This window comes from Octodon degus, unplaced genomic scaffold (genome assembly GCF_000260255.1).
Source record: "Octodon degus isolate 3935 unplaced genomic scaffold, OctDeg1.0 scaffold00153, whole genome shotgun sequence".
NCBI classification, from domain to species: domain Eukaryota; kingdom Metazoa; phylum Chordata; class Mammalia; order Rodentia; family Octodontidae; genus Octodon; species Octodon degus.
In genome coordinates, this window is record NW_004524729.1 from 2,924,420 (window position 1) to 2,940,569 (window position 16,150).

General features: G+C 57.3%; 2 protein-coding genes across 3 annotated transcripts in view; both read left to right on the plus strand.

Moving 5' to 3' along the window:
- Gtse1 (G2 and S-phase expressed 1) overlaps nucleotides 1-13,274 on the plus strand; it is a 16,163-nt gene extending 2,889 nt beyond the window's left edge. The window contains exons 4-10 of the mRNA XM_023702531.1: nucleotides 378-507; nucleotides 2,452-2,820; nucleotides 9,310-9,382; nucleotides 10,807-11,037; nucleotides 11,846-12,047; nucleotides 12,280-12,543; nucleotides 12,943-13,274. Of these exons, the coding sequence (XP_023558299.1) occupies nucleotides 378-507; nucleotides 2,452-2,820; nucleotides 9,310-9,382; nucleotides 10,807-11,037; nucleotides 11,846-12,047; nucleotides 12,280-12,543; nucleotides 12,943-13,026 (1,353 nt within the window). The 3' untranslated portion in view covers nucleotides 13,027-13,274. The remainder of the gene's footprint in view (nucleotides 1-377; nucleotides 508-2,451; nucleotides 2,821-9,309; nucleotides 9,383-10,806; nucleotides 11,038-11,845; nucleotides 12,048-12,279; nucleotides 12,544-12,942) is intronic.
- Nucleotides 13,275-15,951: 2,677 nt separating this feature from the next.
- Trmu (tRNA 5-methylaminomethyl-2-thiouridylate methyltransferase) overlaps nucleotides 15,952-16,150 on the plus strand; it is an 18,989-nt gene continuing 18,790 nt past the window's right edge. For both annotated transcript variants that reach the window (XR_002818310.1, XM_004642463.2), the window contains exon 1: nucleotides 15,952-16,075. Coding sequence is in view for 1 of the 2 variants with exons in the window: in XM_004642463.2 (XP_004642520.1) it covers nucleotides 15,994-16,075 (82 nt within the window). In the remaining variant the exon portion in view is untranslated. The remainder of the gene's footprint in view (nucleotides 16,076-16,150) is intronic.

The window sequence follows — 16,150 nt, forward strand, 5'->3', positions numbered from 1 at the left end:
CTTGCCAGACCAGGTGCAGTGCTGCTGAGCTACATCCCAGGCCTACAGACCTTTTCTTACTACTATACTAGGAACAGTGGAGAATAAGTGTTTACAGAGCACCTGCACTTCTTAGGGATCGTTGGTCATCTAGAGCCTACCTAAAGTAGTGGGAGGGAATATGCGTGCAGATGGTGCTGTTGGGTGTAGGGGCTGAGGGTCGGGCTCTGACCTGGGCAGACCCCCAGGGACCCCCGCTTCATTACCGCCTACTGACCTTTGAAGTCCAGATGATAAGCATTGTATTAAGGAATTTTTTTGAGACCCTAGTTCTGCAGAAGTAAGTATGGCTGGAGAGTGATGTCCCTGCCAATTCTCATTTGTGACCCCTGTCTCAGGTGGGGCTGAAGAAGAGCCAGATGAAGCCCCCCAGATGTGCTGGCCCTGTTCCCAGGAAGCCCTCCTCATCCTCGGGGTCCACCTGGAGCGCGGCGGCCAATGAGTGCCCGTCCCCAGTGGCAGACAAAGGTGAGCAGTGGCGTCCAAGCCACATGCGCCCAGCGAGACTGTTTGGGAGGGCGTGCTGTGGGCCGTGGGCTGCTCTGGACACGGCTGACACTGTCCCCATGCCTCCCTCTGCTGCTCCCACCAGCAAGATGGGCAGCTTCAGTTAGAGGCACGTGCAGTTGTGGAGCACGGCTGTGTGCCCAGTGCCGAGGCGCAGAGGAGGCTCGCGCCAGCCTAATGTCTGCACCTCAGACACAGTTGGCCGTGTGGCAGTCCACACCCCTGGAGCACGCAGCCCTGTGCCTCCAGGTGCACCTGTTCCCGTGAGCACGCTGCTCATCTTGCCGAGCCAAGGCTGCCATCTAGTGGTGAGGGGGAGCTTCTGGGTGGCCAGAAAGGGTGCGTTGCTCTTAAGAACTAAGTCCAAGCCTGAGGTGGCAGCGTGGCTCCTCTTCAGCACTGGGGGAGCCTGAGGCAGGAGGATTGCAAGTCTGAGTCCTGCGTGGGAAAGCTAGCAAGACCCTGTCTCAAAGTAAAAGAGGCTAAGCACAGTGGTCAACCCCAGGACTGCCCAAAAGAAAGACAGTTAAATAAAGAGCCAAAGCCCGGGCAGGGCATGCAGCCCCAGCGGAGCTCTTGCCTGGCACGCAAAGCACAGGGCTCAGTGCCACAGAGACACGGGAGGAGTGGGTCATCTTCTGCTTCCGTCTGCCGCACAGACTGGCCGCTCCAGGGCGGTGCAGTGAGGTTCTGCTCACTAGATGCACAGCGTATAGACTGATGGAAAAGACTGCTCTGGTTTGGAGTCCCGACTCTGCCACTCCGTGGCTGGAGGCCTGTGTCCTCACCCTCACACTCGAGATGACAGTGTCTACCTGTAGGGTTCCTGTGGGTCATGGCAACCCCCTGCCCTCCTGTGGCACCACATGGCACGTCCAGGAAAGGAAGGCGCTCTGGGGCGTCTTTTGCCCACCGGTCAGGCCCTGAGCCACTTGGTGCCTCTCGCTGTGGCGTGGGCTCTGGTGTGTGTTGATCTCAGTGCCACACACAGCAGAACCACGAGGGTAGACAGGGCTGTGGGTGCTGTTAGGCACTATTGGAAGCTACAGCATTACTCAGGGCTGTCCTTCAGAGTCCTTGGCCAGCTTGGGTATGGTGGTTGTGCGCACAGGCCTGTGATTCCAGTCCTTGGGAGGCTGAAGCAGGAGGATTGGGAAGAAAGGGACTAGCAAAGAAGGGTGAAAACCACACAGCTAGCAGTACACTCAGTGCATTAATCAATCTGGTCAAGGAATTTTTTTTTTTTTTTTTTTTTGTCTTTCTGGACAGAGTCTTGCCACGCAGTTCAGGCTGGCCTTGAACTCAGTAGTCCACCTGGCTCAGCCTCCCAAGTACTGAGATTATAGGCATGGACTACTGTGCCTGATTTTTATTGTTTTAAACTATCTGTGATTAGTATGACTCCGTCTCCTCCTTGTATTTTATTTATTTATTTATTTACTTGCGGTACCGAGGATTGAACTCAGGACCCTGCGCTTGCCAGGCAAGTGCTTATTCTACTGAGCCATCTCCCCAGCCCTCTCCTTGTATTTTAAAGCACTCAACTAGTAGCAACTGCTGCTTCCTCATAGCCCTTCCCCTACTGGGGTTGGGGTCCCCGGATTGCACTGCTGCTTGGCAAGGGCAGAGTTCTGCTGCCAACATGGCGAAGGCCGGGCCCCCACCCGAGTACTGGGGCTGAACCCAGGGCCTCTGCACCGAGCTCCGTCCTCAGCCCGGTATTTTTTTAATTTTGAGAGAGACTGTTCTTGCTAAGCCATGAAGCTGCTCAGGTTGGGCTTGAACTAGATCCTCCTGCCTCGGCCTCAGGGTGCTGGGATTACAGGTGTGCACCAGCACCCCTAGCTGAGCCAGTTGGGGGTGCGCACTCGATGACACCCAGCCGTCGCGTGTGTCCTCTTGCAGGGAAGCCAGGGGTGCTGGCGAGTGCTCACACCAGCAGTGCCCTGCCTCTGCCTGGCACGGGCAAGTCGGGTAGGCCGAGGGCCACCACTGTGTGCCAGGCTCTGTCTGCAGCCCCTGCAGGGGCGTCCTGTGGGCAGGCCGGAAGGAGCGATGCTGCCGCCGCGTCCACAGCACCCACCATGGGTCCTCCAAGCCAGCCCCGGACCCCAGAAAGTGGAGGCCAGAAGCCAAGCGCCAGCTCTGCTTTGTCAGCGACTTCTGAATTGAATAAAACTCAGAGCATAGGCCGGCGAGACTCCTGTCTGAGTTCCAGGACGAAAGTGCTGCCCATGCCTGCAAATCCGCTTAAAATCCCCAATTTTTCAGTCGGTGAGTACCTGATGAATTTTGCAATGCCTGCGCCCCGCCTCCCACTCGCCTTGTCCTCAGGGGAACAGTCACATCTTCAGGTTCTCTGTCTGTGCTGCTGCCACTGAGTGGGACCTGTGGCAAAGCTGTGGGACTGAGTTTCACTTCCAGCCTCTGTCCCTGTCCCTGTCCTCAGGGTGCTTGTGTTGAACCCATTCAGAGCGTCCTCTTGGTCTCTTACCCACCCTGGAGCTGTCTTGGGGGGCTGGTTTCCCATTGCTGGGACTGTCAGCGAGTGCTGAGGCCTGGCACTGCCCACTGCAGCTGGCCATTGGCTCGCTGCTGGCATGTGACTGTTCCAGCCCCAGGCACTCGGTCACTGGCTCCCCTTGCTCATGTCCTGCCCCTCTGGGGTCTGGTCCTGCGTGAGTGCAGCCAGCGAAGAGCCCTCCTCTCTAGCGCCTTCCTCTCCCACCCCAGCCCTCTTCCTCCCACACCTGGGTCCCCTGGGCCCAGCACTCTCCTGTGGTCACGGCGCCTGCCCTCCTCTGGGGCCTGCCCGCCTCCAGCACATGGTGTACCTGGCAGGGTGTGGGTGGTGCTCGGAGATGGTCCATGAAGTCCTTGGACACTGCTGTGTGCTGCAAAAAGTTCCCGTTGTGTTCTGCACGCAGTGGCCGTCCTCTCGGAGCCCTGGCCCAACACTGTCACATTAGGATCTGTTCTGCCAAAAGTTAATAGATAACAGCTACAAAGTTCAAAAAGGAAGACCCAAAGCAGAACAGATCGGAAAGAGCATAACAAGCGTGGTCTGCTATGCTGGAGCCCATGCGAGCGGGGCCAGACCTGCCGTCCCCCTTCCTGCGCAGCTGGCTCTCTTTGCAGAGCAGCGTGCAGCCTTACCAGGGGTGGGGGTCAGGGGCCTGGGGTGGGGCACGGGGGAGGGGCAGGGGGGGTTATCCTGTGATGTCCCTGGGGTGGGGTAGGAGAAGGTTGCCACCCAAGAGCCCCGTGAGTGTGACTGAGTTGGGGATGTTGCCATGTCGCTGGCTTAGGTCTGGGCCTGTCCAGGTACTCCCAGTAGCTATAGAAGAAAAGACTTAACTGCTGCGTTGTCCTGCTGGGGAGAAGATTAAGAAAATGGCAGGGCCAGGAGCTGCACGGTGACCTGGGATCTTCTGTGATGTCAGTTTCCTGCCCTGTTCCGTGGTTTGAACCTGGCGCTAATGCCACCGTGGCCTGCTGAGTAACCCCGTGGGCACCAGGCACGGACGGGCTTGTTGTCCCTTAGAATTCAGTAGCTTGCGGGCTTTAGGTGCGATGTGATCTCAGTGATCTGCACAGAGCCGAGTTGGAGGAGGCTTATTTTGAGAATTTAGGATCTGCCTCTCTAATGATGGGAGATAAAACCCTCCGATGAGTAGAGCTGCAGTCTGTGACAGGCAAGTTACGGGGTTTTCTGTTTTCAGGTCTTTTTGGACAGGGTCTTATTGTGCAGCATAGGCTGGCCTTGAACTCATGGCAGTCCTCCTGCCTCAGCCTCTGGTGTTGGGATTACAGGCATGCGCCACCACACCCAGCTTATAGTTTCTCATTAAAAAGTAATTTCCACTCTACAGTAGTACCAACTTTTACCAGAGGTAACACGAGAAGAACCAAGGTGTTTGCAACCCGAGGCCATCTTTGGCTGGACGACTTACAGCAAAAACAAAGGCGCAGCCATAGCGACCGCCGGGTGCCGCAGGGCACAGCTCCCAGCCGGCCCGGGGCTGCGGCCGCGGCGGGGCTGCCCATCGCAGCGAGGCCTCAGTGGGCCAGGTTTCCCCTCGCAGCCTGAAATGAAGAGAATGGAGTCTTATCAAACTTATGCAAGGACCCACGCTGCTGCGATGAGAAATGGGGATAATTTATCTGGGGGTGGTAAGGAATTAGCAAAGAAAAGTAAGTTATTCCAACATGTTTGCTGATAGGTTTTTTCAGGTGCCCAGCGCAGCAGAGACAGGCAGAAGGAAGAAGGGAAAGGGGCTTTAGTATCTTGGAGGACGCAGAGAGAATGGGGAAAATAAGGAATTTTCTCTATTGGAACAAAGGGAGACTAAGACTTTCATGGCCTTTTGCCAGGGTGGAGTCTGAAGGGAGATTTATTTATTTATTTCTATTTTAGGGAAGGGGCTACAGGGTGTTCAGGGTCTCACTACTAGATCAGACTCGTAGTGATCTGCCTGTTTACAGCCTCCCAAGAGCTGGGATTATAGGCGCACCACCACCCCAGGCTCAGTTGCTGTCTCAGCACACCCTGGGGGCGGGGCCGGCACTGCCAGCACTGGCCCGGGGGTCAGTCCCGACCTGGCACCTGCTTGCAGGTGCTTTAATCCACTGAGCTATTTGGCCGGCCCTAGAAGGGGATGTTTAGATATACCTGGGAAAGCTGACTGGGAGTCTTCCCTGAGGCAGCGGGAAGGGTGAAAGGAAATTGTACCCTGGGCGGAGGTGGAGAACGGGGGTGGTCTTGGGGAGGATGGGCTTTTATTTTAAGGGTACCAGCCATATTAGATGACTACCATAATAATTTTTTTTCTTTTTTGGTAATTTAGTAAGGGTCTACAGGATCTCACTATGTAGTGATTCTCCTGTGTTCAGCCTCCCAAAGAGCTGGGATTATAGGTGTGTGCACCACACCCAGTCTCAGCCGCCATCTCAGCTTGCCCTGGGGCGGGGCTGGCACTGCCTGCCGGGTATGGAACCCAGCCCCTGTGTCTGCATAAGCAGGCACTTTACTCCGCTGAGCTATTTGGCCACCACTATGATTTTGGCAATTCATATTAGGGCCAAAACCTATCATTTACAAAAGAGTATTTTATCAAATTACTGTAAACTGGGTGGGGATCTAGCTCAGCAGGTGCAGTACCTGTGCGAGGCCCTGAGTTTGAGTTGAGTACCAAAAAGAAAAACAGAGAACAGATTAGTGTAACTTGTGAAGAGCTCCAGAAGCTTCCTGTGGATGTTACCCGTTTCTCAGTTGTGTTCCGTGGTCCCTGCCCTGGTGGCCTGTCCAGCAGCGTGCCCAAGGTCTCCGCACAGAGCTCGGGGCTCCCCTGCTGTGCCACACTGGCTCAGGGTCACCAGCAGCTGTTTCCAGGATTCTGACAGTGAACAGTTTTGAGGAGAATCAAACTATGAAGGACAAGAGACAGGGTTTCATGGAGCCCAGCAGTCGAGGAGGAAGCTCAGTGGCTTTCGTGGCCCACAGCATTAGGAGGACAGGGGTGAGCCCAGCGCCACAGGGCCACCCTACAGCCTGACACTCACGCCAGCAGCGTGTGCCCACGAACGTAGCTGGAGGAGCCTGCGCCATCGCCACGACCCAGCACAGCCTGAATTCATGCGCAGCGCAGTGTTAGCTGACCGGAAAAGACTCAGGAATGGAATAGCTGTGACTTCACCGCTTTAAGGCCTGTGTGTGTGTGTTTGTTTGTTTTGGTCTTTTTGAGACAGGGTCTTGCTGTGCAGTCCAGGCTGTCCTTGAGCTCACATTGTAGCCTGGGTTGGCCTGGAACTCACGGCAAATCCTCCTGCCTCAGCCTCCCGAGTGCTGAGATTACAGGCATGTGCCACCATGTCTGGCTCATTTTCAAGACTTTAAAATACATTCAAATTTCTCTTATGACTTTTATCCTACTTATATCCGTTGAACTCATTGTTAATAGTTAAACCTTGACTACCTAGAAACTAGGATGTTAGACACACATTGTTGTTTTATTTCTTTGCCGGAGCCCCCCAGGAGTTCGATCTGTCAGCTGACGGGAGGGCACTGTGTTGCTGTGGTCTCAGTCACACCCGGGCTACAGCCCCCTCCCCTTCCCTCTCCTCTACCCCTACCTTTCTTTTTTAAGGCAGGGTCTTGCTTTGTAGTTTAGGCTGGCCTCAAACTTGTGACCCTCTTGTCTCAGCCTCCCACGTGCTGGAATTAGAGGCATGTGCCACCGTGCCAGCTTCCAGTGTAGTTTCACTCAAGAGAAACTTTCCTAATGCAGAGAGAATGTTTAGTTGATGTTTATACTTTTAAGAGCCAGCTCTGCAGTGAACCCAAATATGGTACTTTCATAATTAAAATATCTCCAAATTCCTCCCAATTCAAGTGGCTCATGATAAACGCAAATGGAACTTTTTAAGTCCTTGTATTTCTATTTGCTTCATATTTTTGCCTAAACGTAGTTTTCAATGTGCAGAGCACAGAGTTGCTTGCATCCTGGGCTGTCCATCAGCTGAAGAGTGGAAGGCCATGAGAAAATGGAAAGTTACTTTTGTGATGAAGTATAGCATTTATGTATTTTTAAAAATGTATTTATTTGGTACAGGGTCTCACTACACAGTTGGGACTCGTAGTGACCCTCCAGTCTCAGCCTTCCAGCGCTGGGGTTACAGGCGTGCACCGCTCTGCCTGGGGCTCTCAGCTGACAGGGCGTGTGGTACTGCGGACCGAACCTGGGTCCCGCGTCTGCCAGGCAGGCGCGTACACTGCCTCGCTCTCCGGCTGAATTTATGTGCTTTGACTGCTTTACTGAGGCAGGACCCACAGCACGTAGCAGCAGTGGCGATCTGCACGACGTGCCTGGTGGGCCACGCGCGTAGCTGACACAATCCTGACTTCCTGCGTGAATTTTACGGTGGGGCAGGGATAATGTTTGGCAAATGTTTGATTAATTTTTTAGCTGCAGTGTAATAAGAATGTTTAACACCTTAGCTGTCTCCCTGGCCCCAGCAGCTAGATTTAGACAAGCTCTTTGCATTCCTCCTGTGAGTCTTTTTTTTAAAGACGAGGTCTCACTGTGTACTCCAGGCTGGCCTTGAACTCATCCTAGGCGTGAAGCTGGCTTCACACTTGGCACCCTCCTGCTCAGCCCCCAGGGCTGGGATCCGAGGCAGGGGTGCACCACCACACCTGGCTTCCCTTTTCCTGTCTTTAGTCTTAAATTAGTTTAGAAGTAAGGCTTGGTTGTTTATATTTTATCTAGCTTGAACTGAAATAACAAACCTCTAGGTGACCTTAAATTTTATAACACAGTTACTGTTTGCCAGTTTGCTTTGCCTGATTAATCATTGTGGGTGAAAACATTTTTACAAACCCTTTTTAAAATATTATTTATAGCTTTTTTTAAATGGAATTTACATTTAACACAAAAGAATATCTTTTGACACAAAGAACATCCAGCAGATTCGGTTTTGGTCCTAAGAGTGGCCGTAAAATGAGTGAGGAGATGCACCACCCTGCTGCGCACTGCAGGGGGATTTAGGCCGTGGCCCTTCCACTCACAGGTGGGGCAGGACACAGCAGCAAGAGCCACGTGCGTGATGCCCCTGGTGAGGCACAGGCATGTACACGCATCTGTGAGGTGGGCAGCCCCTATACCGCCCAGAGGGAGACTTCCAGGTAGAGGAAGTGACTCTCGGAAGGGTCCTGAGGCAGGAGAGTGCGGAGCAGGCTCTGAGATGGAGGAGGGCTGGAGGGGCAGAGATGCAGGTCCCGCAGCAGGGAGTAGCTGCTTCTACGAGCCCAGACAGCCCCAGGCTCGCTCACGATCGATGCTTACGGTCCTCCCGTGTCACAGTGCAGGTAGGCCTCGCGGAGCTGGGAAGCCGCTCCTCAGGCTCAGGGACGCAGGCCCTGTCTGTTGACCGATGACCAGCTTCCCTGCCACATGGTGCAGTGTGGGTGTGCCAGCTCCAGGCCGTACGCCTTCCTCCAGGCGCAGTACTCACTGGGGAACACCTGCCCCTTCCATTCATGTCCCATTGGTCGGGACTCAGCCACATTACCATGCTTCTCGGCGAAGGCCGCAAGAACCATCACTGCTACACTGCTACGATGTCCAGTCACGAAGAAGACTTGAACCCAGACTGGCAGCCTCACCTGGCTGGCGGACAGGAGAAGAATCAGAGAGCTGAAGGCGAAGGCGGGGCTCGCGGTAGCTCACCGTGTGCCCGCATGGTGACCATGGGGTAGCCGGCAGAAATCCTTATGGCAGGGGTGCAGGTGCTCCGGGAGGAGTGGAGGCCTCACTCTGACCCTGAGAGCTGGGGACCTCCATCTGCTTGAGGCTCTGGGCAGTAGGAGTAACCTGGGCTGTGTGCGGAGGCCCCGAGGCCTGCTGGGCGCTACCTTGGGCTGCTGAGCTCAGTGATGTGGCAAGTGGAGGTGACAGGCTGCAGCAGAGCAGGGGCTTGGTCACTCCCCAGGGTGTGCTCCTGTGTCGCCCCGAGCTGGCCAGCGGTCGTCCCTGCTCACCACGCAGCCATCAGTCCCGGGTTTGGCCTGCTGCTCTCATCCCCTGGCCTGCCGCGGCTCTGATCTGCGCTTGCAGCCTCTGAGGTGGCAGCTGCTGCTGCCCGCACACAACCCTGCCTGTAGGCTCTCCAGTGTGCTGTGCCACTGTCGCTTGGGTCCCAGTCTGCAGATTCCCAGTGGGACTCTTCTGACCTGCGTCTGACTGCACACTTTTCTCATTCCAGGTGGGTCCCCTGTTGGCACGACACCAAGGTTCTTACGGGCACAGAGGCTGCAGTCGTGGGCATCTGCTGGCAGGTGAGTCATAGCGGGCTGCGTCCTTTCCACCGCTGAGCCTCTTGTGCCTGCAGTGGGGTCCTCGGCGTCCCTTCTGCTGCTGCCTTTGCTGTCAGCCATGGAGGCCGGATGCTAGCACACCACATGCTCTGATGCAGAAGAGGAGGCTCTCGCCTCCTTGTGTGTCCGGGATGGGGAATTGGAAGGACTTAGTCCCTGTGTTTGCACCTGCAGGGCAGGGAAGCTGGCGCCGGAGTGTGGCCAGCCTGGGTCTCCTCCATTCTGGCCTCTGAGGGGTGGGTGGGTTAGGCCTGGCAGAAGGAGTGCGAGGCTAGAACCCCGAGACGGTGCTCCTGGCCCTCCTTGGCCAGCGAGAGGCTCTGAAGCCCGTGCATCCCAGCACCCCAGGCTTTGGTTTCCTGTTATGTAAGCTCGAGGCTCTGCACCCCTCGGTTAGGCCAGATGTCCCGCAGCAGGAGCTGCGCTGAGGCACTGTCTCCCACCCCGAGGGCATAGCAGCACCTGGCGCTGGGCAGCCACGACGCTCCCCCACCGCTGGCCCTCGGCCTCCCCACTGGAGAACATAGGAGTGACTCCTGCCCCAGGTTTTGTGGAGGATGCGCTGGGCAGAGTTTTTCTTTATGATTGCAGTGGATTTGGCAGGGGTAGTAGGAGGGCAGAGTGTGCCCTGTGGGCACTCATGGCAGGCTCTTGGGCAGTCCTCTGAGAGCACTACGCGAAGTTTGTTTCCACACTTTCGGGCTACAAAACTCATAGCCTGGGGTTGAGCTGTGGAGCTGGGCACTCTGGAGGCCACACGTCTCAGGAAGAGGCCATTGGGCTCGCTTCCCAGGTGGCCTTCCGGCCACATCCTCAGCAGCAAGCTGGCTCTGGGGTCCTCCATGTGAGAGCCTGGCCCCTTCCCGAGGGCCCTGCACCTCCACCACATCGCCTCTCCAGCCCCGACACCGCCACCTTGCCAGTTAGGGGTCACGTAAGAATTCAGGGACGGGCCTCAAGCCCCAAATTTATCACCAGTGGACTCAGGAGCAACAGAATACAGCACAGCCGTGGGATTTGGAGGCGGGGGGTGGGGACAGCCAAGTGCCCAGGGACCTGCACCGCACCCCGTGGCTCGGAGACCCTAGCGCCGGGCACAGGGGCGCACAGGAGACCGGCTGGCTCATCAGCGCAGCACTTCCCGGGACATTCCCACAACCCCGTCCCAGGATGCCCTGTGCTCTCCTGAATCTCCCTGAAGTGCTGCACTGGCTGCTCCTGTCTTGGTCACCCCAGGCCAGCGTGCCCTGTCCCGCCTCCCCAGACCCCTCCTCTTGTGGGCAGGCTGGCCCAGGCCTCACTGGCCACACCCCCACTGTGCCGGCTGAGGGTCATTCAGTCCTTTGCTAAGGCCTCTTCGGCTCACCCTGACCCCATCTCTCCAGGGTCGTGGCTCAAAGCACTCCTGTGAGACGTTCTTCGGGGCCATCTTCACAAAGCCCCTCTGACAGCATGAGGACTCCCCTAAGTGCAAGACGGATGTCGGCACTGCCCACACCTGCTAGCTGGCGCCTCTCTCTAGTGACCCCCAGAACCATGCCCAGGGCCTTGGCATCCCCGCTGTGTGTCCCTACACGGCGGCTGTCTTCCGAGCCCCGGAGAAGATCAGCAGTGGGGTAAGAGCAGAAGGTGCAGGATGGTCCCCCAGGACACAGCACCCCACCCCTACACTTAGGACAGGGCGGGCGCTCCCTGCTCCTGCCAGGCTCTTACTGACAGGGGCAGGAGCAGGGCCTGGGAGGTGGCGGGCCGAGCTCAGCGCCTCCTGCAGGCCCTTCCCTGCCTGCCTGCTCACGGGGCCCTCGGGTCCCCACCTGCCCTGCGCCCAGCCTTGTTCTCACTGTGCTATTCACGCCAGCCCGTCGCTGGCAGGCCCGCATGCTGCGCCCCTGCCTGTGTGCACAGCCCTGTGCTGCCCTGGCCCGAGCCTGAGCGCACAACCACTGTGCTCCACCAGAAGGGGGTGGCTGTCGCCTGTGGGTCGTCAGGCTCTTCTGGGCACACAGCTGGCCTGCGTCCTGTCAGACTGCCCAGCAGCCTCTGCCTGCGGCTTACCAGCCCCTGGCGCGTGGCAGGGGCGCAGGAGATATTTGTGAGCGGAGCCTCGCATGGCACACAGTCTGCCCCGAGTTCCCTTGACTGAGGCCGTGTCAGGAGCAAAGAAGCTGCTCTGGCCGCAGCTCTGCCCCATGGCCCTGCTCCGGGGCTTGCAGTTCACCACTGCCAGGGAAGGGATGAGTGGGGGGACCGGACAGAGCCGAGTCCAGCAGAGGCAACCTGGGGAGCCTCCAGCCCTCCTGTTAGCCAGGCAGAGGAAGCCCGAGATCCAGGTGACAGTGTCCCTGAGCGCAGGTCTGCTGAGGAGCTGCAGCAGGCCCGGGCACCCCTGTCAGGATGCTTCCAGGAGTTTCCTTCTCTCCACAGTACTGAGCCAGTGAGGGACAGCGGCAGAGCCCCCAGGCACCAGCAGGCAGCCTCCTCACCTGGCAGGAGCTTCTCCCCTCCTCCCTCTGTCCCCCAAGTCCTTTGTTTCTCCCCAGAGAAAAGCGATCGTTGTTTGGAAGGCCCCGCCACAGAACCAGCTCAGCATGAGGCCAAGCACAAGGAGGATACCCAGCTCGCTGAGGTAGGAGAGGCAGGTGGGTTCCTGCCTGTGTTGGGGGGGTGTACAGAGCCCAGCTGCTCTGGGGGATGGGTGTGCAGCCCCCTCAGCACTCAACCCGTGGCCCAGGTCTTTCCGGGTTTGGTGAAGGAGACAGTGGGGTCAGAGGGAAGGACCAGAGTAGGGCTGTGGCTCTGCTGGGTGTGCAGGGGGCTTCCTTGGGGCAGATTCGTGAGCAGACCCTGCATCTCCCAAGGTGGCTGACACAGCAGTGCCAGACTGTCCTCGCCCGCACATCCCTGCCCAGGCCCTGTTGGTGGACATCGGGCTGGACCAGCTCACCATCTCTCCCATGGTTGAGAGCCGAGCCCCGGTGGACTGCCTACTCATCGACCTTGGTGGCACTCCTGCTGCCGACACGCTCTCGGGGCCTGCAAGTGGACCCCTGATTGACCTCACCGCAAACACCCCAGACACGAGCAGACACGGTGAGGCCAAAGCCACGCAGCCCGCAGGACAGGTGAGGGTCAGGCCCTCCGTGCCACCTTCAGCTTGGGGGTTCATGGTGATTCCGCACCTCAAAGGGCTTGGTTCCCCGTGTGTGACTGAACTCTGGTGGCCTGAGCTTCCCAAAGGTCAGCAGGGCCCAGTGAGCTTGGGGTGCAGGGCTGGTGTCACCAGCCCCACAGCCTGTACCTGAGAGAGCGTACATGTCTGAGGCTCCGAGGTCCACGTGTGTCCACGTCTCCCCCAAATCTTGGCTGTGACAGCCGAAGTTTCCTTTACTCCTCCCCGAGCCTGGGGTGCCATGCTGTTGCCCCAGCTGGGTCCAGCATGCAGGTCGCCGTGGCATCCTGGGCGCAGGGAGCGTGTGGTGGCAGCGTGGGACGCGGTGCTCACCTTGTCTGCTCTTCTGCAGCTCATCGACCTGTGCTCCCCCCTCATCCAGCTGAGCCCCGAGGCTGACAAAGAAAACCTGGACTCTCCGCTCCTCAAGTTCTGACCGAAGCCAGAGCTGCGCTGCTGTGAGAGGAACAGTTGGTCCTGAAGTGGTGCTCAATCCTTAGAAATGTGGTACAGGAAACTGGCTTCTTACAGAAGGCTGTGAGCCTGTTCTGCACCTGGAGGGGCGGCTGGGGACAGGTCTGCTTCCTTAGCTCCGCCCCTTCCATTCCGGCTGGGATGCCGCTCTGAATGAAGAATTACACGTCACTGTATGTAAAATAGTAAGCACCTAATTTTAAAGTTAAATTTGTATGTAATGTTAAACAATTTAGATTTAAATTAAGTTGTAAAATAAAAGTATATTAGAACATATGTGCCTTTGAAGCTTATCTTGACTTTCAGATGCATACAGCGGTTCCCCTCTCCCGGAGCACTGCAGGACCTACGTTGTCTGGTCTTTGGTGTTTTTATAAGTGATTTTTGTGGAGAGCTGCGAAGGACCGCGCCTACAAGATGGCGCTGGTTTCCGCCTTCCACCCCCGTGGGTGAGCGCTCTCTGTGCGCACCAACTCCTTATACGGCCAGGGCTGCAGTCATGATTCGCTTCCGCATAGGCTGGACCCATGGGCGATCCCCACGTGGCGCACTGGGATAGGGCTCGGGAGTATATATTAGCCAAGGGCTGGGGGATTGGAAAAGAAGAAGCTTGCTGTAAGGGGCCTGAATAAGCCGCTGAAGGAAGAGCTGTGTGTTGCGTCTTCCTTGCTGGCGAGGTCGTGCGCAACAGATTTTGAAAGTTTAGAGTGAATAAAAATTGGTGTAAATCCAGAGTGCAGCCCACTGCAGCTGTGCCCTCCCTGTCCCAGGCCTGGGAACCTGCCTGCCACCTCCACAGTGCTCCCATGTCCCCTGTTGGGGCACCCGGCTGGTTCCAGCACAGTGTCTGAGACCACACTATGGGGAGGCTGCTCTCGGTAGCTGGGGCGCTGAGGGAGAGAAACGTACCAGAAGCCCCGGGCCCATGCAGAGCCACGCTGCTGGCCAGGACAGGCTCAGTGGGCTCAGCAGGGGCACCAGGGGCCTCCCAGTGGAATCATGGGAACTAGGACACCGGAAGGCAGCGCCTGCCCAAAGCCTCGCATTTTGTGGGTCCAGTGTCCTGGAGACCCCTGAGTTGCGTATGTCTGTGTGGTTTGAAGAGTCCTTGTTCTTTGTTCACCAGCATCACAGCAGGCAAAGGAGACTGGCAGGACCCTGTTCTCTAAGAGACGTCTGGGCTGGACCTCTCACCTCTGTGGTTAATGTAGCAACACGGAACGGCCACGCCGGCTGCCAGAGGCTTTGAGCAGAAGGCAGGGAAGTAAAGGGTGAACTGCTGAGCCGTGGCAAGGGAACCCAAAGGGCTCGCTGTGGGCCCTCCTGCACAGCTGTAGCGTCCTGGGTTTTAGCACCACGGAGACTCAACAAGCCTGTGCTTTCATCCCTCATTTCATGAGAAATATAACCAAACCCAGCAGTGAATTCATTCAACAGACAGAATTTCGAGCACGGGTCAGGCTGTATTTTCTCAGGGATCCAGTGGGTGAAAGCTGTGGCATCCCCATGTCCTTGGGGCCTGAGGCTTGGTGGCAGAACGAGACATCACACTTATGGCAGCCCCATGTCTTGGCTGTCTCCACCCAAACCCTCACCTCTGCAGTGCTCACCTGCAGCCCCGGCCCTGGCTCTCCCAAGGGTGCTGCCCAGCGTACAGGTACAGGAGCACAGCAGGCCTCCGGCTCCGCACAGCTGGGAGAAGGCCTCCTAAGCACATGGATTGGGCAGGACAGCCTGCACCCGGAGCGTAGTCCCTCCCATCTGCCTCCCTCTGCTGTCCCCTCAGCAGTCAGAGGGCTTCCTGAGGTGCCTTTCTCACCTGACGCCCAGCCTGACCACTCAGGGTGCAGAGAAGTCCTGGAATGTCAGAACCAAGGTGACCCTGGAACTCAGGGCAGGCCGGAGGCTGTTACCTTCTCAGCACAGCAGGAGGGGCCCTGGCTGCCAAAAGAGCATAGCCTGCCACTCTTGTCTTGAGACAGGGTCTTGCTACGTAGTTCAGATTAGCCTTGAGCCCCGGCTGGTCTGAACTGGCAGTGATCCCTCTGTCTCAGCCTCCGGAGTACTGGGATTGCAGGCACGTGCCACCATTTCTTTCTCTTTTCTATTCCTTCCTGTTTTGTTTTTTTTTTTTGTTTGTTTGTTTGTTTGTTTGTTTTGTTTTGGTGGAATCGGGGATTGAATTTCCTTTCCTTTCCTTTCCGCGCTGGGGATTGAACTCAGAACCTTGGGCTTGCCAGGCAGGCGCTTGTGCCACTAAGCTATATTCCTAGCTCAACCCTGCCCCTTTTAAGAGGTCCAGTTTCCTGTAATTTCACATTTCTGTGGAGCAAATGTCCCTGTTTTCCATCTCTGAAATCTTACACTGCTGTTGGCTGGGGGAGCCTGGGTCATCCCTGCCTTTGCCAAAGCCCGCCCACTGTGTCTAATACTCAGGGATCGCTCAGAGCTACCAGGTGGCCAAAATTCCATGCATCTAACCACAAGTCACAGAAAATGTGCGTGTGCAACGTGTGGGCTACTTATAGGGTGGGTGTAGTGCACTGAGGACCAAAGCCCTTTTGGTTTAGGCAGGATGAAGCTTATACTAGACATCTCTCCAAAGCTCCATGTGCTCCAAGGGTCCCTTGGAAGAGGGATGGATCAGAGGTGTGTAGCTACAAAGTCCACTAACGGCTTTATACCTGGGAATGATGCTGGGAGGGAGAGAGCGCCCGGGCGGGCGGTGGCGAAGCCTCAGGCTGGGAGGTAGGCTCACTCTGTCCTCTCCCGCCGGGGTACACACAAATCCCGGCGGAACCCGAGGAGCGCGGAGCTCGTTTCCGGCCGGGCAGTGCGCTCTGACGCTGGCGGGGGCGGGACTTCCGTCGCCAGGCGGAAGCGCCTCCCCAGCAGTGCTGACCCTAGGTGGCCGTGGGACTGCGCGCGGATGCAGGCGGCGCGGCACGTCGTGTGCGCCCTGTCGGGCGGCGTGGACAGCGCGGTGGCAGCGCTGCTGCTGAGGCGGAGAGGTGAGGCGGCCCTTCCGGAGCCCCCGCGCGGTCGCGGCGGGCTCGGCCTGCCGGGAGGGGTCCGCTCCGCCTCCG